Source organism: Cydia splendana, chromosome 2 (genome assembly GCF_910591565.1).
Source record: "Cydia splendana chromosome 2, ilCydSple1.2, whole genome shotgun sequence".
Taxonomy (NCBI): Eukaryota; Metazoa; Arthropoda; class Insecta; order Lepidoptera; family Tortricidae; genus Cydia; species Cydia splendana.
The window spans coordinates 6,802,131-6,824,767 of NC_085961.1; the positions used below are offsets into that span (position 1 = coordinate 6,802,131).

Here is a 22,637-nt window from a genome sequence, read left to right on the forward strand (position 1 = left end):
CAATGCGCTTATGAACGTCAAATAAACCTTTACCGGCTCCAACCGTACACCTCTGCCCCGACAAGATTTAAATCCCCCCTCAATTGGAGGAGGGTATCCCAATATGGGACCGGCAACAAACTCGGCGGGACACATCTTTTCAAAACATTATTACATCTTATAATTAACATGCATTACGAGTAATTAAGAAAAATACAATTGAAATTACTATAGAATTCATGCAATTATACTCAGTGAGTACATAACTTTATACAAATACGTAGCTCTTTCAGAAAACATATCAAATTCTTACAAAAGGAAAAGAAAATAAAACCAATGAAAGAAATAGAATACATATTATATGAATCTGACTGATTGTTATGAGATGCTTTCATACAATTTGATTTTTTTATTTATTTATTTATAATAACGGTACAGCTATCATGACAGTTGCCCAATGCGATAGTGTAGCAAATATTTAACCTAGGACTTAATACTATTATTATTTCAAAGAATTACATATAACATAATACAAACAAAGTGATTTTATTGAAGTCATTCTCAGAACAATGGAACACATCAATCCGGGTAGCAACTCGATTGAGCGTGCGCAAAGCTCTCGTCCACGGCGCCTCGCGCAGCAGGCCGGTGCGCGCGCGCGGCTCCGCCAGCAGCGGGGGTCGGCGTCGGCGCCACACATACCGCGGGGGCGCGCACAGGCTCACCGTGGCCAGTACCCTTGGGTTACTGATTCTACCGCGCAACAATTTAAATATATAGGATGTTAGAGCAAGCTCCCTCCTAACCTCTTGATGTGCTTTCTTACCTGAGCTGAGTCACCTTTAACTCTACACACATACATTTTATAAATACAGCTCAAATGATGAATAAAATATCAACGTCTACATAATAAACATTTATAGCACTTACTTACTGGCATGATACCTACCCTGATAGATAAATAGAATATACATTTTGAACGATTTGGTGGACTGCCCTGCCCACAGATCGAAAACCTAACCCTATAATATTCCAGTCACCCTGTCAGCGACAAAAAACATTGATGCCAATAGATTCAATTTTTATTTCTATATGTTTTACTTAAATGTAAATAATATACAAGTTGGCTCGTTATAAAATGTATCCGTAATTCCGTATATCCGATATAATATGTAAATAATACAAATTGTTTTTAAATTTCGTAGTGAAAATTTAGTTTTGCTTAGCTTTGCTATTCATACATATACTTAAAAAAAATCGGTCAAGTGCGAGTCGGACTCGCTCACGAAGGGTTCCGTACCATTATCTATAAAAACGGTCACCCATCCAAGTACTGACCCCGCCCGACGTTGCTTAACTTCGGTCAAAAATCACGTTTGTTGTATGGGAGCCCCACTTAAATCTTTATTTTATTCTGTTTTAGTAGGTATTTGTTGTTATAGCGGCAACAGAAATACATCATCTGTGAAAATTTCAGCTGTCTAGCTATCACAGATCACGAGATACAGCCTGGTGACAGACGGACGGACGGACAGCGAAGTCTTAGTAATAGGGTCCCGTTTTTACTCTTTGGGTACGGAAACCTAAAAAACTGATGATTTAAAATCAACTTAATTTCCTTAACGGTTCATAACTCCTAATCTTTTATTGACCCAATAAATTATAACAAGACGGGTAATCATATTAACGTGCCCTACATTCCCAATTTACATCATTATGTCACGTTTGAGCCATATCTCATAGAACAAAACTAGAGACTGGTAAACCAATGCTGGCGCCACCTATACAAACCTTTGACAGTTACCAACCTCATTGATTCTAGAGCAAGGAGCTGCTTAACACTGAATAATGAATATATCGACGGTACGGTAATAATCACGCTGTAGGTAAATGTATGATCATTCCCCATTCGTGGAGTCTTCGTTCAATTAAAAATGATAATTAATAGCGACACAATTTTCTGATTGATGATTTAATAGCATTTCAACTTTACCGATGCTTAATTGGCATGTATGTAATTATTTATTATACACTTGGTTAAATATTGTCGCCTGGTTTTGGCATTTTTTCTGTGTTCGGCATAATTTTTGCAAACAATGAGAAGATAAGGGCTGATTTTCGTCATTGTAATTAATAATTTTACCTTTATCTTTGTTTAACATGTACCCATCTACTCTTATTTTGTGCAATAGAATACTATTAACAAGAACGACTCAAAATACAATATTATGCCGAGACAGGGTAACAAAATAAATATGTTCCAAAATGAGAATGTGCTTAGAAAGGAATTAGAATGGATAAGACATTTAATCAGCTGTAGTATACTTTAAAGTACGCCATACATTTATATGCAAGAAATAAATGAGCGTTCCATACTATTTCATATGGGCAAGTACTTCACAATGTAAAAAAAACACAGACTACAACCGTTGCCGAAATAATATAGCGAATGTTTATCACACAAAATCAAACCATGATTATGTGTGTCACCAATGTCACCATGTGTCAAGATAGAAACAAAGCGAGTAAAAAGCGCTCGAACACGTAACGTGAAATTAACAATTAAAAGGTCAGAAAGTTAAATCTAGAAATAAAAAATTCAACGATGGTATTTGTCTGAGCGAAACGTTCTGAAAGTTACAGCTCTGTGACAGACAGGCGTTCGAGGAACTTTGAGAAAACACCATTTTTAATAGAAAAAAAATCTCTCGCCAGTCAGTTCAATTAAAAATTTTGAACAAAAAGTGCTTGCTTAAGATGACATTTTAAGTTGTATATTTACTTAAAACAATATTCGAATTAATTTATTTGCAAAATGAGGTACGATTGAAATAATCATGATTGCTTTGTTAACGAACAAACAATCAGTAAATGTGACGACAAAGGCATACCTGATTCTGACATTTGTGTATTCAATTTATGAAATTATGTTTTCAAATGAATTGAACCAATTATTATACCTCATACGTATGTGCTTTGTATGTTTTTGTATTTAGTACCTCTTTACTTTAGGCTTGAACATATAATTTAAGAATGACGCCATCATAAAATCATTTTGAAAATATTATTTTTAAAGTGTAAAGTATATACGACCGAAGTAGAAAGTACGAGTTTTGACGACCAGTTTGGCCTAGTGGGTAGTGCCCTGCCTATGAAACCGATGGTTTCAAGTTCAAATCCTGGTAAGGGCATTTACTTGTGTGATGAGGACGGATATTAGTTCCTGAGTCATGGGTGTTTCTATGTATATAAGTATTTATACATACATACATACATACCTATACATATAATCGAGCCTGTTTCCCGGAGGAATAGGCAGAGACTACGGACAAAGAAATATGTAACTCCGTATAAGATGAATAAAGTCTAAGAAAAAAACGTGCCTCGGAAATCAAGAAAAACTCATTCTTGGATAGATGGCGCACACACCTTTGGCCTATGGTCGGCTAGATGGCGTTGACGACACCGTTTCATATTTCACAATTTTAACACATAGGTATCAGTGAATGAACATGGCGTCGTTGCGCTTTCCAAATCTGATATGTGTTCGATTTTTGATTGACAAATAGGTACCTAGCAACGAAACACATAAGGTATTAATTCATTTGATTGAAACCTCGCACATATCAGATTTGGAAAGCGCAACGACGATGGGTCAAAATGATATAAAAATAATAAAATCATTTATTCATTTTGAGTTTTAGTCGTGTGTCGATAGATGGCAGTAAATTTACTGTGACTACAAAATTTACTATGACAGGACCTCTCTATACTATCTATTCTCTTTGCTACGGATTTCCACTTGATACGATCCTGACATACCTCTTTCGCTTCCTTTACGTTCATAACATTCCTCATATACGCTCGCCGGTTTAGGGTGCTCTTGACTTGGCCTTCAAGATTTCCCCGATGTGATCAGAGAAAGTCCGCCGAGGTCTAACCCCTTCCAACTCCCGTTTCTACTTCTCCCCTAAACACTCTCTTTGTTAGCCTTCTTTCACTCATTCTTACCACATGTCCAAACCATCTCAACTCTATTTTTATTTTAAGATTTTTTAAAATAAATTAATATTAATATTTATTTATATATTTAAAGTAGGGTTTACAAAGTAACTACAATAACTTCTTTGAGATTGAAGAAATAACGCTTGGTAATAACTTATAAAATGCAAAGGACACAATAGACTCGACTTTGAAACTATGCATGTTGAATAGCCTCACCACGTAGTTTCAGACTAAAAGCTTTTACTACTTTCAAAAGAATATAAATAAGTAGAAAACGCAACCCTAGGACTTTAGAAACTGGTATATACTTTTCAAAACAAATTGTTCTAAAGGCCTCATGAATTTGCGAAACTTTAAATTACAAATATACCTACTTACAATTAGTTTAATGCATTGACAAGGACATGCTGGGAATGGTTTGTATTTGCCTATGTATGTTGTACCTGTTGCATAAAATACTATAATATGAACTTCAGCAAAACTCATTTACACCCTAAATATTACTGGAGGTGAAAAATCCTATTATGGTAATGCTGCAATACTATTATTGAAAAGTGCATTGAACGTTACGACATCTTCATTTCTTCCACGCCAACGGGCAAGAAGAACGCTCTAGTTTATTTCATTGTGTAAAATAATTAGATTGACGTTGAAATATTACAGTAACGTGATTTTATTAAGGAAAAAATTGTTATTCTTTTCTTTTATATCAGACCACGTAGGGGCCATTTAATTTTGTTTCTACCGAATGGTCTTTGGCATTTTGTCACCATATAGGTACGTCAGACTTCCTTTTAAATAATTACTTTATTAGTCTTGATCAAAATAGTCACTAATTCAAGATTATTTCATAGGATAAAGGACTAAGTAGTAGTTAAATGGCTTTTCTTTTAACTTGGAAAAGGTCAACTATTTCACATGTAAACTTTAGTTTATTCTTATCACTACATCTTATATTTTTTAACATTTTATATAATACTACAAAAAACCATGTTAGTCGTTACACTATAAACGTGGTTGATAAGAATAAAACCACCGAGGACAGCCTGTCTGCCTTGTGATAAGGATGCGATTGAATTACGATGCGCAATGAGGTAAAATTGCAGTGACTTGATTGGTAATTGTCTGTATCCTGACAGTTATTGACTCTCATACTGGACAGATTGGGACACATACGATTACTCGTACGTTTGGTTATAAATTATAACTTATAATGCGTGCATTCCTTTTATATTTATAGTGATGGTTATTTGTTTTACTATAAATCGGTCAAATCAAAAGGAAAACAATTCATTATCTTATCCCTACGAAAACGAATCCAGAGCTTATTGAAAAAATAAACATTGACCAACTATTAAACATAGAATTACATAAAAAAATATGTTTAGTTTTCAATATCTAGCATACAAAGACACTTTGACATTTGTCGTCCTTTCTAGCAACACAACATATTTACTAAATATTGTTTACATTACCTTTGTTTCTTTCATTATTTTTGGATGTGCAAATATAATAAAATTCGCTAGCTATCTTCATAGAAGATTCGTCACTCACGACTTTACTTATCTTTATTGCAGCAGATTAAAATCAACTGCTACTGATACCATAAAGGAGAAAATAAATATTTTGTCTATATTTAAGTATGCTCAAAATAAACATATTAATTGACTTTCTTAAACTATTACATACAGTCATTACAGTAACATGTGTCTGCACGTTAAATGTGTTAACAGTTTATGTGAAATTTAGTATATTTGATTATTGTATATCTATGATATTGTATCTGTACTGGAGATATTGTATCTAGCAAAAATTAGAAATAGAAATATAATGACAGCTTTGGAAAATTCTAAAAGAGGTACCATATATAAGCAATGGATAATTAGTATTATTGGTGAGTTTTAAGAAATATAACTACACAAAGTGATGTATCATGCATCCGGAGATTGATTCTTTTTAGTCTAAAGTTAACAATCTTATTGTGACTGCTTCAGTGTTGTAATAGTGGGACACGGACTATGTTACCTGTCAATTTCTCCGATAAATTGAGTTGGTCCCGGTGAGTTGCCACATATTAGCGATGGCGATTGAAACGTTCAACTCCATCAGTCATTTTATCTAAGGATTGCCAGTAGCATTGCCCGTTGCAACGCAGAGTGTAGCAGCTCCCCGGGTTCCGTAACCATCACACAATTATATACGATTTTAACTTTTAAATGCCAAAAACCAACTGATACCAATACCATATATAGTTTCGTAATGTATTTATTTGTAACTGTAGGGAGAAAATGGCATGATGAAGCCAGATTCTGAAAGAGCCATTTGAATTATTTCGGTAGTTTTGGAGCGAATTCTGTATGAGTTAAATGTTTGTAGTTGACAGGAAGTTAGTGTTCGTTCCCTCTAAAAAAAATTAATACAAAAGCCCGTCCCGAAACCACCAAGATCATGCAAATGGCTCTTTCAAAACCTGTCTCCTTCATACCACTTTACTCCTACATATATGTATGAATAAATATTGACTTAATTCAATTTATTTTTAGCTGGGATACCAGTACTAACGTACGGTTTGCAAAACGGCTGGATGTCGCCCTTCATCATTGTACTCCAGTCAGAGAACAGTCCATCTGGCTACCCCCTATCTAATTATGAGATTTCTCTAATTGCTAGCGGTATTAGTACTGTAGCCATCGTCACAGCAGTAATATATGGTTACATAGCAGATGCTTTTGGCCGACGCTTGTCTTTGATCCTAGTAGTACTTCCACAGATTGTAAGCATTGAATTTTTCATAATAATGTGACCCAAAAATTTATAGTTATTACTCAAAAGTTTGGACACCTCGAACACTCGTACCATGGTATAATAATATACTCCGCCTGGTACTCCATTCCCGTCTTTTCTAGGTCACCTAACTGACACGGGCCTACGTCATCATGCGACAGCGCTATATGATAATATGCGATAGCGCTATATATAGCGGCCATGTTGTTGTGACGTAGGCCCGTGTCACTCTGGGAATGGAAGACCATGTTTTATTAGACTATGACTCGTACCTTGTTTACGCACGTAGGTACTGTGTAAAAATGTACTTTCTAAACTTCAAATTAAAAATTCTATTCTATTCAGGGAGGTAGCGTAGCATAGCGTAAAATCAGATCAGAGACATATACGGCAGTAGGAAAGCCATCTAACAAAACAATAAATTATAGCCGTATCAAATATACAGTTTATTATCGGCAGAAGCCTTAGAGACTTGTTTACAAAGAAACGTATACTTGTTGTCTTTATATACATAATTACCTTAATTTCAGCTTGGCTTCGCACTAAAGTTGGTGTCAGCCCATCCCATAAACCTACTCATATCGCAGGCTTTTTGTGGCATAGCCGGTGGCGGAGTATTTTGTGTTGCTCCTGTGTATATAAAAGAAATTGCGCAAGACTCCTTAAGGGGCATTTTAGGATCCTTTGGATTACTTCTACTGGTACCTATATAAATTTATATTTCTAAGAAATAAATTGCGACGACTGTCAATGATGGTGACTGCAACAGTATTAGTGTAACTGCGTTAAAGTTAGAACTTTCAAAATGTGGTGTTAGCGGAGGATGGAGAGGATTAGCTGGACTGAAAGGAAGACAAATGAAGGGGTCCTTAGTAAGATAGGAGAAAAGCGATGCTTGTTAAATACAATAAGAAATAGGAGAGGCATGATGGTAGGACACCTTATACGGCATGTCAACTTTTTCCTACACATCCTGGAAGGCAGGATTGAAAAGACAAGGGAAGAAGGGAGACCAGGAATTACTTATCTTAGACAAATAAAAAATAATGCGTCGTATGAGGAAATTAAAAGACTGGCACAAGAAAGAAATGATTGGCGATTACTCCACCAACAAAATCAAAGCTCTTATGATGATGATGATGATGCGTTATGGTTATGTTCGCCACCACATTACTGCCGCAAATACAGACATTCAATTCGTCACTCATTTTATTAAGGAAATTTACAGATACTTCAGCAATAACGTCGCAACAGTAGTACAGCTGCAGTCGCCATCCGAATATAACCTTTATTACTGACCTGTCTGCCTTCCGTACCAGAGTAGAAAAATAAATATTTTTTTTGTTTGGATTTCAGAGCATAGGATTGCTCATAATGTACGCGATGGGAGCATATATGGATTACTATACCGTACTCTGGATAGTTACGTGGTTCCCGATTCTTAATTTAATTGCATTATTTTTTATACCCGAATCTCCTGCTTTCTTGGTGAAGAAAGGAAAAATTGAGGTCGGTAATCTTGTTTTATTTAAGTGCGAAAATTAACACAAAAGACTATTTTGGTATGCAAAAGTATACTGACAGAAGTTTCAATAATGTGCCAGGTATAGATTGCATTGAATTCTGTCCGGTTGAGTCATAAAAAAACGATTTGATTGTTTATTTAAATGGAACAGGAAGCCAGTATGGGTAGAGTCTGTTTGGAAAGAGAAGAGTCGTGGAATGTATTGGACCCCATACATTCCACGATTCTTCTCTTTCCGCACAGACTCTAGTGTATGATTTTTTTTATATAACTGTATAATAAACAACTGCCATGTTATGTGTTTTATACTTCTAGAATGCTGCTAAAGTGATGGCCTGGCTAAGAGGAGTAGAAATAGATGACAAAGAAGTAGAGCGGGATATCATGATTACCAAAAATGAAATTGCGGAATACGAAAATCTACCGCCAGTGTCTTGGAAGTCTATTTGTAAGTATTATTTAGTCTGGTTTTATAAATATGATTTCTTTGTAGCTAAAATTTTACTTTTATTAAATATTTGGCAAATTTTTAACGAATTATCTGCAGAAAAAAAAACCCTTACAATTACCTATTTACGACCAGAGGAGGATGTACATTCTGGACATCATCAGCAGTTCCATTTTACCAAATAGCGCAGTTTAAATGAAAATGTTTGATTTGTAAATTAACAAAAATCGCTTTAATTAGGTATTCATTATAAGGTTTCGGGAAGACCTAGACAATACTATTGCTTAAGAACATACTTGCTAAGCAAACAAAATTAAGAAGACAAATTGCCAAACGTGTAATGTGTAACGTTGAGAAGCTCCGTTCTAGTTTTCATCAGCGAGTACCATTTCATCAATTGGCACTTTATCGAATGCAAATGCTTGATTTGTGTATAAAAATACAAAAATTGGTTCAGCATTAACGGATTTCTGAGGTAACAAACAATGAAAAAAACATAAAACCAAATTGAAAACCAATTCCTTTTGAAAAATTGAAATCCGTATAAAATTTTTATTAATTCGTTTACCTATAACCCTTAAGAAATAATAATTTGATTTAACAATTAGAGTCTGGCTAGCCAAAAATTGTTGACAGATATTTCGTTGTTGTATCACCAATTGTGTATGATTTAAAAAAAGCTAAAAGTCAGTTGTCAATTTATGTCATTCATTCAAATTGTTTGCGGTTTATAAGGGGTTTATTTTAAATAATATTAATAATATCTAAACTGAGTGAGGTTCGCAAACTATTATTTAAGATCGTAAATAATTACGACAATGTGCGAAGTCGACGTGTAGCATTGTATAACGAAAAACTGCAATGTTTACAACTCCTAACCAAATGTAAACAAATTAGGAGGTTGGTGCTCTATAAATATTTTGATACTTAGCATTTAGCATATTTGGCATAGTACTTATGTATTTTTTTGGTGATGGATTAATATTTCGGTATTATCGAGCTAGGTCTTATTTACACTACATTTCATTTGTCGCCTTGTTACAATGGTATATGGTGAGAAAGTGTTAAAATATGTGTTTATCGTTGACTGTACTTTACATAGTGGTAGAAATTATGTGAGCTGACTTTGAGTGCACGTCAACGTATATTTAACTTATATCCTTACATAGGTACCTTACGTGTGCACAGAAAATCAAAAATATTTTCTAGTAGTATCAAAACTATAATTCCTACTACACAAAGTGTGACCAGCCCAAGATTTTTTTGAATTTCCCGCCAAACATTTGTGTAATATTTCAGTAGCCAGACTATAGTAATAATGACATAATTTAATTGTTTCTAAAATAAATCACGTTTCTTTTTTAATTTTCAGTATTTGAACAGACATCACGAAGAGGTCTTGGTTTATCGTTTTTAATGATCACATTGCTAGACATGAGTGGGGTTTACGCTATTCTGACCTATGCGTCAGTGATCCTGAGAAACGCTGGAGTAACATTTGCCCCAGAAGTTCAAGCTTTATCTTTTCCAGCTCTCATGACACTAGGATCTCTATTATCAGTTCTTACTATAGAGAGATTTGGGAGAAAGGTAATTTAATATTTTACTTTGTCATTGTTATTTGTTGTTGTTGTTTGTTATTTGTATCAGGCATTTAACATTCTTTATCTGTATCATATTCAAAATCGGATGTCTTATACAGGTTGTTTGTTACATCGTTTGCCAAATTAAAACGGCAGATAGATTGAGTCATTTGCTATCTTCTTAGGCCTAGAAATGTTTAATTTGGCGCACATTTTTTTTTTCACTTCTATGCCAGTTTTTCGTAATTTTAAATTTTTACTTGCGTAGTAGTAAAAAAAACCATGGCCAATTTTGTTTTTCTAGGCATGAGAAGATAGCAAATGACTCAACCTATCTGCCGTTTTAATTTGGCAAACGATGTACCAAACACCCTGTATATTATGTGGTTTTCTACAGATATTGTATTATTGCGATTACTGTTTTATTGTTAATGTATTTTATTTGTCATTTTCAGCCTCTAATTATGATAAGTGCCATTTTATCTGGCATACCGTTGGCCGTGTTGGGGGCACTAATTCTGGTGCAAAGAAATGGACAATCTTTGCCGTCGTGGCTGGCAGTAGTCTGTATTGGCATGTGCTTGTACTCAAGTGGACTGCATATGCCTCTACCATACGTTGTCATATCGGAAATGTTCAACATGCAGGTAATAGAGTTCATATTTACACATTATATTTCGGTAGTAAAGCCTGACCAGGAATATATGATCATGCGCCATGTTGCGGGATTTTATTGGAACTAATTTAATTCTTACACTGACAATAATTTTAATGATAGGTTGTCACTGTTGCCAATGCCATTGTGGCGGTTTAAATGAATAATACACAAGTGTTGAATATTAAATAATAAATGACAAAAATGGCCAAAACTATACATAATCAAGAGCGAAACGTTTTAAATAATGTAAATAATAAACTTCTGGAAAAGAACCATTCGGGAAATTAAACTATTTCGCTACGAAACATTTCTAAATTAACATCAGAGCTTACAGGTAAACAAATCAAAATGTCATTATAGTCTGGTTATTACGACTTGGTTATTGTAGTGTTATGTTATACAAGCGAGGAAATACTTAAGTACAGTAACAAAGATGTGTTTGAAAAATATTTACTATGGGCAAAGATATACATAACATACATATTCATTTTTAGTTTTAATCTTGTGTCGATAGATGGCAATAAAATTACAGAGACTACAAAATTTACTATGACAATAACTCTCTATACACTCTATTATCTTTGCTATGGGCTTCGGAGACGATCAATTTTGTTCATTGACAATGTAGCAGACCCTATGTAAGGTAATTTTGACCTATGTGTGACGCGTAAGAAAATACACGAATTTTATACGGTAAAAACCGACAATTAAAAAATGTGAACACCGAATATTTGGATTCTGATTATGATTAGAGTGAATAAAAGTATGTAAGTCAAAATAACGAGTTGCCAATCCACATTGTTCAGACTATACTGAACGGTTGCCATATAAATGAAAATAATAGCGCCCTCTTGACAATGATCGTATGGGGCATTATCTATGAAAAGGGACCTTATTGTCGATGGCGCTTACGCCGCACAGCGTCGCGCGGCATAGTATTCATATCGGAGCTTCGTTAATAATGGCGTAAGCGCCATCGACAATAAGGTCCCTTTTCATAGATAACGTCACATATATTCCTGATCAGGCTTTAAAATCAATTTGCTTTGTAATTAAGGTCAATGCGGCTAATTCCGTCATAGGAGCTATTCCGTCCACTAGCGTTTTTTCGAACAACGAAAAAAAATTATAATTTCATAGACAAAGCAGCAATTGCTTTCAGTTTCAGCTATCAAAAGCAAATGGTTTTTCTTCCTACGATTAAAAAACAAAGAAATATACGCTCGTGAACGGAATACCCCCCATTGACTTTAAATAAAATCTTGATTTTTATATGCATTATTAACACTACCTGATATCACATAGATATTTTATTTTGTTTTAGCTAAGAACAAAAATTCTCGGTCTTCTAGTATGCTACAGTTGGGCCGTATGTGCAGTACAAGCTATGGTATTTGCGCCGATAACCGAATACTTTGGCATGCACACTATGTTCTTCGGGTTTTCGTTCTTCAATTTTATAGGAGTTATCATTATTTATGTAGCTTTACCTGAGACTAAAGGGAAGACTCTGGTGCAACTAAGCAAAGAACTGGAAGGCAGACGTGAATGAAAATATATTAAATAAGAACTTAATTTTCTTACGAGCGTATTGTTTTCCACCTTCGAATAATATAATTTATTACGAACTTTTATGCCATATCTCGCTCCATTCGAGGCGTTGAAAGGATAGTCGCTTTTCCAACAAACTAGACCTCATTATCCTATTTGGATATTGACATTATAAAAAAATATGAAACAAAGAGACGTTTTGATGTTTTAATTTTTAAGGGATTCGTTCCACATAGGAAAAAAAACGGAACCCTTACAGGATCACTCCCGTGTCTGTGTGTCCAATATTTTATTATTAGGTATAAGACACAAAATAAATACTAGGTAGGTAAAGAGGTTTCACTCTCTAACAAAACGCGTCTATTACGAGAGATTCAAGCAAGCGCGAGCAGGCGTCCGTTCCATACTACTACTGCTAGACACCAAAACTGGTGTGGCCGCATGTACTTGTAGCGACGCGACGAAATTGCGGAGTGAGCCACGCCTGGCGTAATTAAACAAAATTGCGAACGTATTTTGGAAGCTCCACTTTCACCCACTTTCCTCTTAACGCAGTTTTCGATATTACCAGTTAGTCGTTTTTTTATAGTCTGTATAAGTGATTTATTCAAGCTTGACAAATGTAATAAATCCTGAAACAGCCCAGTAAATCCAGACTGAATCCAATTATAGGAAGAATTACCAGCATGACGTCATCGAGGCTAATACTCACATGTTTCATTGAAGTAGAGCGGAATGGAGCCGAGCCAACTGGCCCGGTGTGAAGCCAAGAGTTAACGGGACATTATGATTCTGAGGTATAGACGGCGTAGGCTTTGCCGATAATATTTTAACCTTTACTGCATGCCTTTACTGGGATTTATTGCGTCTATGAGCTTAAAAAGCAGACTTCATATTTCTGTACCTACATATATTTATTATGAAATAGAATATCCTATGTTTATAGTTTTACACATATCTTAGTAATCCTGCAAGGACATTGCAATACTTATAAAATTAAGTGCGAACAATGTATTGAAATTGCTTAATTTCAACACATTGTTCCTGTACCTATAGGTACAGTCACCTGCAATAATATGTTAGACAACGAAGGCCGCAAAGATATCTGACACTAACTTATTTGTAGAGCCATAAGAGCGTGTCACATATTTTTGCGGCCTTCGAAAACTAGCATATTACTGCAGGTGACTGTACTACACAATGCAATGCAATATGCAATAATAATATTTACATAAGTTTGCATATAACCAATATTTGCAGAACAGAGTAACTATTTAGACTGCGTAGTTACCAATGGGCTGTTGATTTGAGTACCGTCAGCAGCAGAAGTAGCTAAGCAGACCAGGTGTCCAAAATGATATTGACGCGGTTTATTTTTAAGAGAATAAGAGCCATTAAGAGTAATAAGAGCGTGACACGCAGGTAATTAAAAAAAAAACAACGGGTTGCACTCCGGGAGTGCCGACAGAAGTGAAAACTCAATGACTAGTCCAAAATGTCTGCAGCACTATGTATAATAGGGGATATTACTGCAATGTTCTGCCGCCAGAGTGCAGCACTGCCGACTCAGTAAATTCATAGACTAACTTATACGCACTGTGCCTTAAACTGTTTTTTGACATGTTTTCACAGACAATAAAATATGACATTGATGCATCAAGGCGGTTTGTTAACAAAGGCCTACCGGTAAACGCGAAAATCGAAATTTAGTTATCTTTTATCGCTTTATCGCTCGAATATGCAAGAGTAATAGAGAGATTAGATAACGAAATTTCGATTTTCTTGTTTCGCGGTAGGCCATGTGATTGACGTGACGTGTGATGTGTCAATGTGGTTTGTTTACTGTATGTGCCACAAAGGTGCCACCTACGCAGAGCTTTGCCTAATATTCCCTATTGACCCATCCTCCTTTCTATTGAAAAACTTTAGTTCCGAAATTGCTGGTCAGTGAGCTTGTTTAAAATTCGAAATTCAAATTTGTAGCGTTAATTGTTTAAAATTCGAATAGAAATTGTGAAGTTACCTTAGCGATTTCATCAAGATGTAGCTTTATTGAATTATATTTTGAGTGATATAAAGTTAGAATGTAACTGTGAGATCCTCGTATTTCAACCCGTACAAGATTAGAACCTTTTTCATGTAATGTCATTGAGTTTTTCTCTATTGATTTAAATGCCATCTAAATGAGTGGCCATCTAAACCTTACGGTCACGTGATCGCGTTACGCTGTCTCGAGTTTATCATTTTTTCCCCACCTCAAAAAGCGCCCAGCGCCGCCTTAAGAAGTTTTCACTTCAATACGAACACCTCGCCCGCTTAGCAACTTCTGCTGCTGACTATATCTACCTTAATAGGTAATACTGGGTTGAGCCTAATGGCTTAGCTCAGTATTAGTGTAGATTGAATCTGATAAACGATTAGGTATTCTTTAGTGAATCTCTAATACTCGTTAACTAATTTAAATTTACAGTTTATGTCTGATATTTGCACTTGTAATCCAATTACCTAACCTACTTCAAAAACTACAAAATACAACATAATTATATGAACCTCATATATCTAAATATACGCATAGGGACCCTGTTTTAAAGTGACTCTTGCCAGGGAAAGTTTCATCATCATCATTCCTCATTCTCTTGCCCTTGTCCCATTCACTTGGGGTCGGCGCAGCATGTCCTTTTCTTCCATAACTCTCTCTCGCCCGTCATCTGATCATTCACTTGCGTTCGTTTCATATCATCTCTCACACAGTCCATCCACCTTTTCCTCGGTTTTCCTCTCCCGTTACTTCCCTCCACTTCGGGGAAAGTTTCATATTGTAGGTAGGTATATTATGTAAGCTAGTCGACAAAATAAATCACGTTCAGTGCGGCTAATGGAAGTTTGTATTACAAATATTGGAAATGCATAATACTATAAAATTAATTCATCATTGTAACCCCTATTTTATTATCAAGTAAAATATCATCATATATCCTTTACATCAAATTACAACTAAATCAGGCAGTACATATAAAAGGAAATATTATATCTGTGAACAAAAACAAAACATTCAATCAGCTTCTCACCCAGATCACATACACCGACTGTTACGGGTAAAAACCGGACAAGTGCGAGTCGGACTCGCCCACCGAGGGTTCCGTACTTTTTAGTATTTGTTGTTATAGCGGCAACAGAAATACATCATCTGTGAAAATTTCAACTACCTAGCTATCACGGTTCATGAGATACAGCCTGGTGACAGACGGACGGACGGATGGACGGACGGACGACGGACAGCGGAGTCTTAGTAATAGGGCCCCGTTTTTACCCTTTGGGTACGGAACCCTAAAAATTATGTGCAAATAAATACACCTTTTTCCTTATTTATGCTTTGACGCTACACCTTATTAAGAGAAAAGAAAATAACAAGGCTGACTGACGGAACACGATTTCCAGTCTCATCAAGTATTTGACTGTAATACAATCACTTACAGAAAATACGCCGTAACTCGATATTTTGCTTGCCTCTAAAAGCCAAAATAAGGGAGGGCTTGTAATGTAAGAATTAGAAACGGCTCGGTTCGGGAACGGTAAGAGTACAATCACTGAAAAGGAGACCCTTTGCAGTTGAATTAACTGGCTGTTCCTCAATTATTTTATCAGTTTAAAAGCCATTTCTTGATTAACTGAATTTCTATTTATTTTGTTAGTATTTATATACATTGTGATTAATCAAACCTGCAAATTGTATCTGCTCGTCGAGATATTAGTGATATAATAGGTATATCTCTTGATGAGAGACCATTGAGGCCATATTTTTCTTTGCAAAGTTTGATGAGTACGAAATTTATATTGTTACCACGATTTTGTACCTTTCATGAGCATTCTTTTCATATTACTTATGCTTATTTCAGGCCTTGGTACCACGATACGAGTAATTTAAACCAACGCTGAAAGTTGGCTTTATTTGCAAGGTTTCTATGGGCCGATTTTTTTTTAATTTCGAATGCTCGAATTCGTGATTTTCCCTTCAATATATCTCCACTACTAGGCATTTAAATTTACTATCTAATAGAATTGAAAACGAGTGGTCAATACCTACCACTAGATTCTCTTAATAGCTGGAAAAGTTGGAGCTTATGTTGGTACAAGTTTTTTCAAGTAAGTACAATTCAGTACCAATTGTGTACTAAATCCTCAATTCATACTATATATATAATAAAAAATGCCAAAACGCAATGTGGGGTTGCTGGAGAGCATGACGTTATCAGTCGCCTTCCTGGATTTGTTATGATTTATAAATATGATCTGTCATTGTCAAAAGTGACGGTTATGGTTGAAGAAAATCAAATTCATAACATGTTATTACAATCTGAATACGCGTCCTTGTCCCATGTAAATTGCTCCGACGCCAATCAAATACATAAGAGATAGGTGTCAGTCGCATTGGATGATAATATTTCACATGTTCATCTTCACCTTCGCGGGCGCAAATTTAATGTTTCTGAGTGATGTTTCATCACTGGGTTTTGATAGAAATGTTGCAGAGTTTTTATGTACCTTTTATTTATAAAGATTGAACCAAAAATCCTATCCGTTTTGGACAATTTATATCGACTGAAAATTAAAACCTTCAATATCTAACACTGGTTTCACTTACCTACTTGTAAATGTCAACAGTATAGGTACTTCGGTAGGTACTTATCTTTCAGAGCCTCGTTTCCAAAACACAACTCTCTATTTTTTTACTCTCTTCTATCTTCTTCTACCTAGCGTTATCCCGGCCTTTGCCAGGGTCCGCTTTCCTACTTGCTTTCCTCCACTTTGCGCGATCCTGGGCGTCGTCACATGTGAGCCCGTTCACGCTCATATCTGCTTTCACGAAATCGAGCCATCGCTTTTTTGGTCTGCCTTGGGGTCGGGGGTTTTACTCTCTACTATATCCTATAATATTATAATTACTTATATTAAAGTAACATATTCTCTTAACGATATTTTTAATTCATACGAAACACGGTCTAGCAATGAATACTACAATGGCTTAAAGTCAAACCCGATTTCAGAGAAACTTTGTTTAATACAATTCACAAACGAACTTTGAAAACAAGCTACGTACGTAAACGTAAAAGACAGGGAACAAACACAAAGTCACAATGTTTACACGCTTTGCTTACCATTTCAAATATGTAGTGAGGCAAATACTGAGGAAAATGCAGTATAGTTAGACTTAAAAAGTAGGTAAGCTTTAATTTTATTAATTCTGTGAGGTCTCAGAACCAATAAAATTAAAGCATTAAAGAAAAAGTAAAGAAGTCCTATCGGCAACTACGACAAAATCTGATCAAAGAAGTTTACATTTTAAGAGTGAATACTTAAATAAATAGGTATCATGTTAGTCATATATAAAAGTATATGAAGGTACGGATATTCAAAGTGATAGTACCACATATATTCTGTATGTCCACATAACATTACGTAGGAGATTTGTATTCTTGATTTCCGGCATTCCGGCCATCTTGGTCCTGCTATAAATCAGAAACCGCTGTGCGAACATTTATAAATTATGAAGGTCACTAGGCTATGAAAACCTTAGGTATACAATTTTGGAGCTTTCTCGTAATATTAAACATATTTTTTTCATATCTGAACCAACTGACCACAACCAATATAATTGGATGGATAACATCGGATAATATTTATATAGTTTATATCGAAATAAGTACCTATTCGTAAGTATTATCAATTATAAAACGAACTTTAGCTTATTTATTTCATTTTCCTTGGTAGAAACAGCTGTACATACCTAATACCTATCCAGTTAAAGTATTTATAGTGTTTTTTTGTTTGATTTAGTGTCGATGTTTGTACCTGGCCTACCTTACGAAATTTTTGTAAGCATAATCAGTTTTGCAGTATTTCTGTAGTGTCCGAAGAAAACGAGTGAAATGCAATCAAGCCGCTTCGATCACTGCGCGTGCTCTCTGTCCACTAAATGACAGGCCCGCGTGTTAGCGGCAGCTAATTAATGGTCGGCTCTAACAAAAAAACACGTTTTTTACAATATCACAACACTCAACTTTTAAGCTGGCGTGTTATAACAAGAGAAGTTTTAGCTTATGTCGCCGCCGACTTTTGTATAAATGCAAATCAGTATCTTTAGGAAAGTGATAACTTTTTTTACACTTAGGAATATTGCTTAAAAAATATTTATAATATCAAATACATCATAACGGCCTACATAAAATCGGATTTGGTAAAATAAATACCTCTAGTATTTTTAACAAAATACCTTGTATGTATTTATTATAAAATTTTAAATAAAAACTGTAATGCTTTTCTCTAGAACCATTTTAATTATTTAATTAAGCTCGTACGTATTGTGAACAGTTAATTATATCAAAACAATGCACCAACCTGAATATATACAGCATGAAGCCGTATAATTCCCGTCGGATTCGGTAAGTGAAATCTCTGGCGTGACTTAATACTTGCGTCAACATTGATTTAGTAAGTTGATTACGTGCCGCTCGAAGGGAATTATTCAGGACTTCGATATTGTGTTTGAGTACAGTATCGTGTGCAATTTCAATCTCAAGGAGCGGCTGGATCGAAGTGTTGTTTTCGTTGTATATTAATGTAAGATTCATTAAAATTACTAATTATTAGAAACAGATTTAAGGAAATAAAGAGTTGAATAATCATTGGTAATCTATAATTTAATAAATTTAAAAGTAACGTGATTGATAGTTGACCTTTGTAAATAGAAGGTAGTTGGAAGAAAGAATAAAAGACGACTGGCATGGCGGTTAACGGGCATTCGGTTACGGGCAGAGGTGAAGGGAGGACGATTGTGAAGTGAGGTGATTGGAGATTGAACTGTAACGGAATATTGTGATCAGGAAATATATTGCTGTTATGAAAGAAGGAATTTTTATTACAGATCAGAAGTGGTAAGTACCTACAAGTCAGTATGGTATTCCTGAATGTATTATATTATGTAGGTATTAATATTAGAACTGATTGAGTTAAATCTTAATTGCCCAATTAAGTTGTTACAATAGTAACAGTGGTGTAAAATTATTATAACTATATACCTATACATATATTAGTAACACTTATATTGGTTGTTGCTTAGTTGAAATTAATTATCATTTCGTATTTCCTATGTTAGGAAGTTTATGTTTAACGGGCGCTTAGAAACAAAGACACCGTTAATTTTATCAAGAACAAAATAATTGGGTAAACCCATTTCGGCCTAGTCGTTCACTCGAGAGCATTACACTGCAAGTTTTCTCTTCAAGACCAACAGTTAGGTTTTTTTAGTGTTTGCTGTAATGCCTATCCATAATATAATTAAAGCATTCATTACATCGCGGGTAGCGTGAAACCTTTGGGAAACCTTTGGAACAACGTTTTATTTTGAATAGTTCGGATACCTTTATGATTATTTACAGGTGTAGATCGGATTCTTTTAGTCTATGTATGTACCGCTTATTTGGTTACAACTTTTACCATATTTTCAATATATTACTTATCCATACGTCAGTATTATATAGCGGGGTTAAGTGTTTTCGAAATTATAAACTACTCAGACTGTAAATAAGTAGGAATGATACTTTTACTGGTAGTTACCGACCCGCCGACCTAGCCGGAGTTACAATCGCTGTCGCTTCGACAACGAAAAGCATTATGTCTCTATATCACTCTTCCATATTAGCGCGACAGTGACAGTTGCGTTCCGATCGCTACGGAGCGTAAGCGATTGGCATCTTGGCTACGCGGCCCGTTTCGTATTCCGGATCACGTTTCGAATATCGGATCCATCTCGCGTTACTGGATTTCGGTCCGTGCCGGATACTGGAACCGTGCCGGATGCATACCTGATTTGTGCCGGATGAGTTCCGGATCCATGCCGGATTCGTACCGGATCCGTCCCGGACTGGTGCCGGATTCGTGCCGGATTGGTATCGGATCAGTGCCGGATCCCGAATTTGTTGTAGATTCCGTTTCTGTACCAGTTCCAGAATTTTCTCGTTTCGAAAAGCCTGTGTTCCGGATCCGTACAGGGATACGGATCTGTTTTGGATTTAAGATCTGTTTTAAACGTCCCGCATTCTATCCCGGAAGCAGTAACGTAAATTAAATAAATAAATAAAACAGTTGAATTTAGCTTAATAAGAACAATTTATATTTGTCTACTATTAACAATCCAAGGATTTAGAACTCTTCCATTGCTGGTGTTGTTTTCGAGTTCCAGACTATGGACCATGAGGAAAAAACATCCAGGCGGCGCTTGAAAACTCCTGAGCGTGGCCGAAAATCGAAATCTGATGATGGACAAGAACGTCGAAGCCGAAGTCGCAACCGCCGCCAGTCAGTCCCCGAGGAACAACAGACGGAGTCGCAACCGGCGAAGCCGCAGAAGCGGCAGACACGGCCGAGGCAATGAGAGGTGGCTTCGAAGATCAACACGGAAGGACAACACGGCCAGGACCGCTTTCACGTGGAAGCCGCACAGGACAGGAACGGATGGCTTGTATATCTTTGTCGTCTTCAGTTGTAGATTTTAATAGATGTCGTTTATTGCTTAAACTGCGAATATTTTGGTACAGTACCTTAAAGTTATTTGTATTGACGAAAGTTGTCTCGAGGTACGGATTCACAGATTATGGGGGTGGAATCGTTGTCCAGGCAATGCTGTGGTGTCCTGTAGTTCGTTCAAGTTAGTTGTATGGGGCTCATTAGCCTAATTTATAAGTTTTGATCTTGGTTGTTTCCTCTTTTGGCAAAATGTGACGTTAACGCTGGTAAAGGAAAGACTAAGTTACGTTTCTTCAGTATTTGTTCATAATTTAGTATATTAAAAAAAAAAAAAAAAAAACAATAACGATCGATGCGCTATACGCTATACACCGATATTAGTACCTACCTACGTAATAATGGGTTGAGCTAGGGCAATATAGGTTGATTTGCGCTGTAGTATACCCATGACATTTCGAAGATATTTAAATGAGTGTTAGGTTATTTCCTGACACTATTTAACTGTGGTTTGAATGTACGCTGTAAAGTTGAGTTTCTCATCTTCCTCTGTCGGTTGTCAGTCTGCTTATCCAGAATAACACCTAATTACTTTATAGACGAAGTTTTTCTATTGTTTTACAATTACATGACGTCTGGTAGGTACCAGTGGTACCTAATATATGAATAAACTTTTGACACATTTAGAGACCACGAGGCGGAAGCAGCTGTTCTATACACGCATACATATCTCGTTTAGTCTGCGTTTAGAGTTGTACAAAAAGTACAAATTGTATTGAAGCCTGTTCATCACCAAAGCTAGACCGCTTTCTGTGAAGGCGCTTACTGCATCCCAGGAAGCACTGTGAAATAGTATTGCCGTGTCATATGCGTAGCACAACGTCTGCATTGGTCAGATCCAAGAAAGTCAAGTCGTTAATGTAGATTAGAAACAAAGTTAATCCAAGTATATGTAAAGTTGTTTGTTTAAAATTACCGACTTGTTCTTTAACCCTAACACGTGTGTGCGGCCTGACAGGACAGTTCCGCGTATCCGGGAAATCTACAATTTTCTAATTATTATTAGAATAATATGAGAAACTGACGGGAATTTTTTTTGAATTGGCTGGTGTTGATTGAATAACCAAGGTTGGGCCTACACTAGTAAAGTATTCGTTATAACCGTGTATTGATTCGCTTTCAGTATCCTTGGTTTTAAGAAGTTCGTTGCATTTTTAATATTTTAGCTTGATTATTGTAGCAAGCAAAGGTCTGCTGATTGCTGTTGATCAATTCGTCAATTGTGGTTGGTGCAACTGACGCTTTACGTGGCAAGTAATATAACGATATGATGATAACAACTACATATGATGATAAGTATAATATTATCGAATTATAAAATTGCTGGATTATTTTAATTAATGAGTTACGGATTCATGAGTTACGGATTAATGAGTTACGCATTGATGAGTTACGGATTCATGAGTTACGGATTCATGAGTTACGGATTAATGAGTTACGCATTGATGAGTTACGGATGAATGAGTTACGGATTAATGAGTTACGTATTAATGAGTTACGTATTAATGAGTTACGTATTAATGA

General features: G+C 35.7%; 2 protein-coding genes and 1 long non-coding RNA gene across 3 annotated transcripts in view; 2 read left to right on the forward strand and 1 right to left on the reverse strand.

Moving 5' to 3' along the window:
• Positions 1 to 22,637, forward strand: part of LOC134802917 (uncharacterized) — a 428,476-nt gene that overhangs the window by 175,257 nt on the left and 230,582 nt on the right. The gene's annotated exons all lie outside the window — the stretch shown is intronic.
• LOC134802629 (zwei Ig domain protein zig-8-like) overlaps positions 1 to 22,637 on the reverse strand; it is a 153,521-nt gene that overhangs the window by 58,270 nt on the left and 72,614 nt on the right. The gene's annotated exons all lie outside the window — the stretch shown is intronic.
• LOC134799125 (facilitated trehalose transporter Tret1-2 homolog) lies at positions 6,523 to 12,558 on the forward strand. Its single transcript, XM_063771528.1, has 7 exons — positions 6,523 to 6,757; positions 7,299 to 7,469; positions 8,125 to 8,277; positions 8,609 to 8,741; positions 10,114 to 10,331; positions 10,780 to 10,971; positions 12,307 to 12,558. Exons 1-7 carry the CDS (start codon positions 6,569 to 6,571, stop codon positions 12,532 to 12,534), a joined length of 1,284 nt encoding a protein of 427 aa, XP_063627598.1. The 5' UTR covers positions 6,523 to 6,568; the 3' UTR covers positions 12,535 to 12,558.